General features: G+C 37.7%; 1 protein-coding gene across 1 annotated transcript; it reads left to right on the top strand.

Annotated features, from left to right (window-relative positions):
- The first annotated feature begins 1,141 nt into the window (after nt 1-1,141).
- On the top strand, nt 1,142-2,495 carry LOC104108029 (nectarin-1-like). The gene is made up of 2 exons (XM_009616984.4): nt 1,142-1,387; nt 1,802-2,495. The coding sequence occupies exons 1-2, from the start codon at nt 1,258-1,260 to the stop codon at nt 2,338-2,340; spliced, it is 669 nt and encodes a 222-aa protein (XP_009615279.1). The 5' UTR covers nt 1,142-1,257; the 3' UTR covers nt 2,341-2,495.
- The last annotated feature ends 7,049 nt before the right edge of the window (nt 2,496-9,544 follow it).

Genomic DNA, 9,544 nt, shown 5'->3' with positions numbered 1-9,544 from the left:
GTGTACTCAATATATAGAGAATGCATGTTATTTACTAATTAAGGCCAATTAAAGTCTCCACTAATGCTTATTTGCATTGTTTTTTTGTGTGTGTGTTGGGTAATGTTTATTCTGGTAGCAATTTACAGTTTAGTTAATATATGTATAGCTTATATGTCAATTTCTGTATTATTTTATATCAAGAACAATGTGATATAGGCAATATATATGATATATCATGATTAGTTATACTATGAACCTCTTATTTTCACGTTCCAACTCTATCTCAAATTTAAAAAAGAACAAGTTTCTGAAAATATGATTCTGCTATTCCTATAATATATTTTTATCAGGTGAATTACGCACCGGCCATTTGTTTGGTGTCAAATTAAAGAGCTATATTATAAACTACAAAACTGGAGTAATATATTTTCAATAGGGACGGCATCCATCTTTGGATGGATTTGGTTATATCCTTCATTCTCCTCTCTTAAAAAATTAATGGACCATTTCAGATTCTCCTGCTTGTTAACTTTTCTTAAAGAGTGGGAAGGATATTAGAAAATATTATATCCTCAGTAATAAACGATCATAATTCTTTGATGAGTGAAGTGAACATTCAAAACTCAGATACCTTTAGAATTTTTTTTTAATTCAGTATGTATTATTAAGGTTCTTTCTTTTTCTTTTTATGTTTAGTTTCCCTTCTTTTAGGTAGTTGCCAACTAGACCTTATTCTAACTATGAGCTCTTAAACATATTCACACTGTTAAATTATAGTACCATTTTTTGTGCAAGTCAAATGGTGCATCAAGCCAGTTAGAACATGTCAAATTGTGATAAAATGGAGACTATTTCTTTTTTCTATTTATATTCTGTTTAGTATAGGAGTTGAATTCCTTAAAGAAATTAACTAAAAACACAATGGATAAAACCTGATAAAAGTTAGATTAATGCGAGTCAACTTACCTCAAAGCACCAAATGAGACGATATGCCCAGTTAATGATCGATGGTCAAATTAAGAATTAGCAAACGGCATGTTTCGTGCTCTTACACGCAAATTATCTCAAGTCAACTAAATTCCCAAGTACATCACTTTGATTTGGCCAACTACGAATTCTCACCTCAAGCTTTTCAAGTTTTCCCTATAAATAAACAGCCTAGCTAGTTTCTCATTATCCATAAAAAACACAACATTGAATCTTCTCCTCTTCTATTTGTTTAATTCCCTTTAGTTTCCCTGTTTACTTGCTTCGCTTAGTCCAATCCGATCCCAAATGGCTGCTTTTGGAAAGATACTTTCGTTAATTGTGATAACTGTGGCATTATTAGCCATCAACTCAAATAAAGCTTGTGCTGGAGACCCTGATATGCTCCAGGATATTTGTGTTGCTGATTTCACCTCAAGTAATTGAATTGAACTAACTAAACTTTTACATTTTCTTTTTTCCTATTGGATGAACCTATGGTTATTTGAAATTGAAACTCGGAATGCAAGACTCTTGGAAACTTTTATATCTTCTTCTTTTTGTTCTTTTATCAGGTTTACTACTTCTCGCTTTTGCCCTACCCCTTGACCCTGATTTTTGTCCTTGATCTAACAATTCTTAATTCCCTCTTAATTACTTTATACCTACATGCTTGTCTATTACTAGCTAGTATACCCCTTATTTAAAATCATGATGCTTTTTCTACCGCAAGCAAAATAAAATCAACAGGCTAAATTATACTGATATTATAATCGCTCCTTAACATTAATCCTTTCTATTTTGTGTTTCAATGGTTACTATATGACCCCTTGTGTTTGCATATCTGTAACAGCCACGAAAGTGAATGGATTTGCATGCAAAACCATGTTCACAGAGGCTGATTTCTCGTCAATGGTCATTTCAAAGCCAGGAGCCACCAACAACACATTTGGTTCCCTTGTCACTGGTGCCAATGTTCAGAGTATCCCTGGCCTTAACACACTTGGTGTGTCCCTTGCTCGTATCGACTACGCCCCCGGTGGCATTAACCCACCCCACGTCCACCCACGCGCCACTGAGATTGTTTATGTTTTATCTGGTCAACTATATGTTGGCTTTATCACAACAGCCAATGTCTTGGTCTCTAAGGTCATTGTACAGGGAGAAGTATTTGCTTTTCCTAGAGGACTTGTTCATTTCCAAAAGAACAATGGTAAAGTTCCAGCAGCTGTTATCGCTGGTTTCAATAGTCAGTTGCCTGGTACACAGTCTATTGCAACAACGTTGTTTGCAGCTTCACCAAGTGTTCCTGATCATGTCTTGGGTCAAGCATTCCAAATTGGTACTATGCAAGTTCAGCAGATTAAATCAAGATTTGCACCCAAGAAATAGAAGAGTTCTATTTTCGTTTGTTTGTTTAATTTGGGTGTGTTGATTGATTTTGTTCTGTTAATATGATAAGAAGGTGAGTTTGCCTTCTAGTTTAATCTGTTTTGTTTGTTTCCATATGCTTTTGCAATCTCAATAAGAGAATTTTTATTCGCCTATTGTTATAAATCTATGAGAACTTATTGCTCTCCAATATGCTTTTTGTTTCTCCAAAATGTTTATTATGATGTTAATGGCCGGTACAGATAAAAGATTCGTTTGACTTCGTTTCATTCAAGAAAAGAAAAATAAATAAGAGTATATATATATATATATATATATATATATATAAAATCACGTCATCATAAATAGCTAGCCAATGGTCTACAAATTAAAACCTTATATATTTGTTTAATTTTTCTTATATATTTACTTTACGGTAATATCTTATCGGAATTTTCTGCCTGCTACTTTCTTCGAAAGTTCATCTAATCAAATCAAGCTTCCTTAATTTTATCAATGCAACACAACTCGACCAGACGCAATTATTTCGATAATAGTATGATTTTTCAACCTTATATGTCTTAGTATTTTCACTAACCCCAAGAAAAAATAAATATGTTTTGCCTATATCACATGGTTTTCTCCATTTCTCATTTGAGATATGGCAATACGCTTTACGTATTTTAAATATATTTTAAATTGATGTCCTTAATGTTGGTATGAGCGGTAACAGAAGATTTGTGCAGAGATTTTAGGGAGAGATTACAGGAATTCTTTCTTATTTGTCTCAAATTATAGATTCCAAGATCATAGCCTAAACTTATGTACAGTAGTTATTACATAAATCCTTTGTATATGTTATACAAACAGCATCTTGTATTCATTATATTTTTAGAACAGTATGAATAAAAGGTTACCATTCTTGACACTTTAATAGTCGACTTCGAAAGTGAATAGAGAACGTCGGAAAAGAAACCAAAAAAATCAAACCGGACCTTTTAGTTATTACATCCGAAAGTAACTATTACGAATCCTGTTCCTTAATTAGCAGCCGTACTTTGAACAAATTAAAAGTTTACTTCTCTATCAATAATAGCTAAAATTGTGGAGACAAAAGTCCATTATGTCTTTCGGACCAGCATTATTGTGGATAGTGACGCATCACTAAACTATTTAAGAGTCGAGTCTGCCGTTTCTTTTCCTTTCCGTCTTTTTTCTATTTGTTGCAACTCTTTTTGCTAAATACTTTGTGCACAAACTTCCCATCCCGAAACCAAAACTCAAGAGGGGACGGAGCGCAATTAGAAGTATAATACAACAAATGGCCTGGCCGGATCCATTACTTTTACTTTGTATTTGTACTATATGTACAAAATTCAACAATTTTAGAAATATAAATGCAGTTACACTAAACTTGTGTCCACGTACTGCTAATAATGGTGGGTTCATGTAGTGATATTCTAAACTTACTAACTTAAATCTTGAATTTGTTCTCAAAACAAGTCCATTGGAAAAGAAGAAACAATTTTAACAAAAAAGAAAATAGTTACTAGCAAATTTGGGCATGTTCCAAGTTGAGGCAGAGTATCTAATTATGGAATTGACAAGGCAAATTCTAGCAATATTTTAGTGAACAACTTCAAGAATGGCAGGATGGCAGCACCAAACAATGACTCTTTGCTGGGCATCTGTCGGATTTTGATTAGTAAAAACTTTACGCTGTCATTTTCTTCATATAATATACAATATATTAAGGATAACAGGAAAACGACATAACAACCGACGTCTTTATTTACGTTTTACACTACGCCACGTACCGTAAAAGTAAATGTCTTCGCTAATCCATAACGTTAAAGTCCTACCTCCTTCAACATTGACACTATTTTTTGTTTCAACCTATTTTTTATTTATTCGTCGAATATTTAGTGTAGGGAAAGAACAAATGCTACAAATGTAAAGCATCTTAACCAGTAAGTACTATTTGTTGTTATTGTCATCAATAAATATAGTGTGAGGTTTTCTAATTTGTCGTTGTTCTTATGTTGGGACAAAATAACGCACCCTTTGGGCAAAAAATCTTAATTATTTGACCATCCAATCGTTAAAGATGCATAACTCAATTTTGATAAACACTGAAGCAAGACTTTGGGATTTAACTATCAGATTATTCTTAAGTTATTCGGCGCTTACAAGTATTTAATCATTTAATGGTGTGCTACTAATTTATTTCATTTACTTTAGATGCCTGCTGTTTATTGCATAAAACTCTAATTAATTGAGGTTAAGAATCATGGTAACAATGGTCTAAATGACCATCAAAATTAAGTTGGCGACTAAAAGTGAGGCGGAAGGAATAACAATATTATCCTAATTAAAGAAGTACGTTACAATAAATTATAGGTAGATTTTCACTTCGAGATGGGCGATCAATTCTCCGCGACAAGTTGAAAACGAATGCCAAGCAATAAGTTCCACTTCCACCCACGTATGGATTAATTTGAAATGTATAACGTGATGCGTACGTGTATTTGCAGAAAACAAAGGCTTTTATATATGAGACTGAGCGGTTATTTAATTTGATGTGATTTTTATATCCTAAGTCATCCATGACATATGCAATGCCGCGTAGAGTTGATTGAGGTCAACCAGCCTTGTTGAATTAAAGGGGTTATATAAGGAATACGTGAACAAGTATTATTGTTGCACCCTGGTGAAGGAGGATCTAAACATGACTCAACACAAGCACCGGATAATGAACGTTTACAAGGGATAGAACCACAAGGGACAGGTTTGTAAGATGAGCTAACGTAGTCATCTTCACAGTCAACCCACAAGAATCGTTGACCAAGATCTACGGTTAATTTGACAGGGACAAGAGGTGTTCTTTGGCGAATGACACTGACGTATTGTTTAGTGGCTGCATCTTTGGTTACTGGAAGAAAAAAAGCTCGAGGTCGTGGAGGAGTGTTTTGGCTGTGGAGAGGGAGAATATATAAGAGGAGCAAAGAAAGAAACAAAGATAAAGCATTAATTGTGGAAACCATTGTTATTGAAAGTTGAGAACGAGTGAGTAAAATTGAAGAGCTTCTTTATAATGATGTAAAGCTTCTTTAATTAAGTTTCATTTATGACAGATGGCTATTTTATTTGTGAAGGGGCAAGACGAAAGCTGAAAGAATGCAGAAATAATGTTATTAAATTCATTTGTTCGAGTATACAACTTGCCGTGTAAAAATTCAACGAATGATGGACATTGACTATATATTAGATATCGCTGCCAGATCTATTTCGTCTAAAGGAAGAAAGAAAAGGAACGGTGGAAGCATTATTCTATTCCGTCAGAATGAAGGGAAAAAAAACATTAATCTCTATGAAATTGATCGAGATTAGTCGAGTTGTATAATAACTTTATACGTATACGATATCTTTTAAATCTTATCCTTTAGTTATTTTATCAGTGTTTACCCGAAAAACGAATTGAATTGAATTTGTACGTAGTTCTAAGGATATATGATACAACTTGATACAAACCGTAAGGATAAAATAGAAATATCAAATATGGATTGCAAAGAATGCAAAGTAAACAAGGTTGTACAGAAGATGATTTTTCGGACAAAACAAGTTGAATCAATTTATGAAGCTTAAAAAAATAACTCTTCAATATAGGAGAATATGGTACTTGGATTACAATGTGAGCCAAATAACTTGGTCCTTACAGAAATAATAATCATCCCCTTTATAGTAGAAGAATCTTACTTTAGATATAATTAAAAATACATAGTGGGAGACCCATAACAAATCAGCTTTTTCACAATTTCTGCCAAGATTCTCTCCTCTGGTGGGATTGCAACAGCTCTTGTCTATGAGCTCGATATTGACTCGAGTTTTCGGTCTTGACTCGAGCTCTCGATCTTGACTTGAGCTCGATTCTAACTCGGATCCTTGAATTAATTCGAGCTCTATAACTTTACTTTGCATCATAGTTCGATTTGGATTCGAGCTTGATAATGATATCGAGCTCGACTTTGATCGGTCCCTCGGGCTCGAAACTTGTTTGTACCATCTTCGGAACCCATCTCGAAGTCTTACTTCGATCCATTATATTTCGACCTCGATCAATCGTACGAAGGCCGAAATCTATTTCGACCGTATACAGATAGTCCCCTTGTTTCTCGGGAAGGATGTGGTGAAAAACGACATGATTTTTCAACGGCTCGATCGGATTATAAGCTGACGTTTATATTGGGCTCGACCATGACGCACGTGATAGCTGTCCCGTCGATTTAGTCTTTCAAGACATTTAATGCATGTCAGACGGTGGTCGGCCACCGCTGATACTGAACCGCCATTGCTTTAACCTATAAATAGCCCTTCCTTTTATCATTTACCACTTTTACATCTTCAATCTTTCAAATTTCCCAAGTTCTTTTTCGTATTCTCTGAGTTTATTCGCAAATCTGTGATTCCTCTTTGAAAAATACTTCTTCTAAATTACCAAATCTTTGTCACCTTCTTTAAATCAAAAATGGTGAAGACATCAAAAACCGTCCCCCAAAAAGAAAAAGCTTCTTCTTCCCAATCCGTCACCGACAAAACACCGGTGGATCCACGTCCTGAGGAGTGTGTTCCGACGGCGTGTGTTCTTACCTCCGATTTCAAACTCGATAAAGGTTCGCCGGTTCCTGGCCGATGTGAGCCTGTATCGAGATATATTTGTTCGATAACCCGGGAGCACATCGAGCGGATAAAAAAAGATTGTAACTAGGAGAACAAAGAAGTGGTAGTGCCGTCTCCTGAAGAGGATATTACCACTCACGTGAGAGGGTTTTTAAGAGTGTATACTTACCCTTTTACGTTAGGTCCCCTCGACCTTGTTATCATAGATTTTTATCCTAAATACCTAATAACCCTAGGCCAGATACATCCTTCCTTTTGGCGGATCGTTATTTTGATCCGATATTTTGTAAGTAAAATCGATGGGATGCCTTTCACCCTCAATCATCTTGTCCGATTATACCGTCCTCGCCTTTTTCGAGGAGGGTTAATAAAACTCCAACGTCGAGCTACCAAGGCTCTGTTCTCGAGTATAGACGAGGATAAGGATCGAGGCTGGATGGGCAGGTTCGTTCGAGTAAGGACTTCGGACCTGATTCCGACCGAAAAAATGCCTTTTCCCGAGGAATGGAACATGAAGGGTAAGTGTAATTCTGTTGTTATCTCCTATTATTTTGTTCTTTCATTTCTTTTCTTACCAATATTCTCCTTTTGTGATGCAGCGGCTCCCTGGATGCCTGGCGCAGTGCCCGATCTCAAGAACTGGGTACGTGATCTGGTTTCGACCTCCTCATACGCCGAGCGCTCATGGCGCGACTTTTCAAAGGACCGATAGGAGGCCAAAAATCACGGTAAGTACCTTTCTCGTATCTTTTGGTAATTCAAATAAGATGTTTTTCACACACTTCAATAAAATTTTCCGTATGCAGGTGTGGGCAAAGATACGGTTTTGAGGCCCTCAACTGTCGAGGAAGAGGCTTCGGCCTCTGTCCCAAAGCCGGTGAAAGATAATAAGAGGAAAAGAGCCCTCGTCCTCAAAGATGAAAAACTGAAGAAGAGGATGGCTCGTAAGCCGAACAAGAATATCATTCCTTTAACCGTAGAATCAGTTCTGCGTCTGAGGGAAGAAGAAGAAGAAGAAGAAGAAGAAGAAGAAGAAGAAGAAGAAGAAGAAGAAGAAGAAGAAGAAGAAGAAGAAGAAGAAGAGAACGATGGGTCTGCGCTGGAGGCCCGAACAAAGAAGACCACTGACGTTCCACGGGTAGCTGGATCGATGGTGGTTCATAAGGCTCCGCCTAGAACTGAGGATATATCGGAGAGAGATTCGGGTAGAGTCCCCGAGTTGCTGGAGATCGAAGATGCTTCCCATCGAAGCCGACGGATGGGGGATATGTCTGAAGGGGCTCTTCCCGAATCTTGTCGAACCGAAGAGAATTCCCCAGGTGATTCATTTGGGACAGTAGCAATCGAAGACTCGCCCACCTTCCCTGCTTTTTCCTCAGGGGCAATTCGGGAAGCCCAAGCTTTGGGAGCCCTCGAATTAGATAGGCCTCATAATGGAGAGGATCCTTTTCGTGACCTTTTTATCGGTGTCGAATACACTGCCGGTACAAATGACGCATCGGATCTTTTTCACAGAGTGCAGCAGGCTTTGAATCAGGTAAGCCTTAAATTATATGGAGTTACCTTTAAGTTTGATTTTCTTTTCTGACTTCGTTTCTTCTTTCTTTGCAGGCCGCGGCAGTTCATCGAGAATCATGTTCTCGGTCCCGAACCGAGCTGCGTCGATACGAGACCGAGCTTCAACGGGTTACGGAGGAGAGGAACTCCTTAAAACTCCTCTTAGGCCTAAGGGGAGAGGAAATAAAAGGCCTCCAAGCTGAGTTGGCCAGGGCTCGCCAAGATCAGATCGATCTATCCGAGCAGGTAATAATACTTTTGAAAGCCTATGGGCTTGATACCGGAATGATGGCTAATTTTTCGGTCTCACAGTTATAGTAGAACATCGAGATGATCAGAAAACTCCGTGAAGAAGTCGATGTGATAAGAGCGGAGTCTTTGAAGTGGAAAGAAGGAATGGACTGCTTTGCTGCAGAGAAAGAAACTGCTCGAACCCAATTGTCATCGGCCGAAAACCAACATCAAAAAATGAAGGAGAAAAGCTCGGTCCAAGCAAGAAGAATAGAGGAGCTCGAGGCTCGGTTGGCCTCTGAACTTGCTAAGGCCGAATCTGACGCCGAAAAGGCAAAGGCCGATGCAGATGCACTTGTGGCCGTCTATCAGGCCGATGCTGAAGCTGCCCAGGTCCAAGCAAGAGAGGCAGCCGAGATCGCCAATGCTCGAGCACATTGTGTTGCTGAACTTGCTAAGTGTCGATCTCGGAGGGAGACCCTCGAGGATATCCATGCTTGAGGTTTCGACCTCGCTGAAGAGATAAAAAGGGCCAAAGAACTCGAAGTCGATACTGAAGCCTTGGTTTCCGATGATGATGATAATGATGATGAAGAGCGGGTCCGAGAATGGGGGAGAGCCCGATAGAGAAGAGATCGCTCCTGGGGATAACCAGGAAGCTTAGTCCTTAATTTTTATGTTATAATCAATCATGTAAACAATTTTGTATATATAAAAAATATCCCTTTTTGCCGACTTGCTTCTGTTCTGTTTCCTATCT

The sequence above is a fragment of the Nicotiana tomentosiformis genome, chromosome 1, assembly GCF_000390325.3.
Source record: "Nicotiana tomentosiformis chromosome 1, ASM39032v3, whole genome shotgun sequence".
NCBI lineage: Eukaryota > Viridiplantae > Streptophyta > Magnoliopsida > Solanales > Solanaceae > Nicotiana > Nicotiana tomentosiformis.
This window is presented reverse-complemented; position numbering and strand designations above follow the sequence as displayed.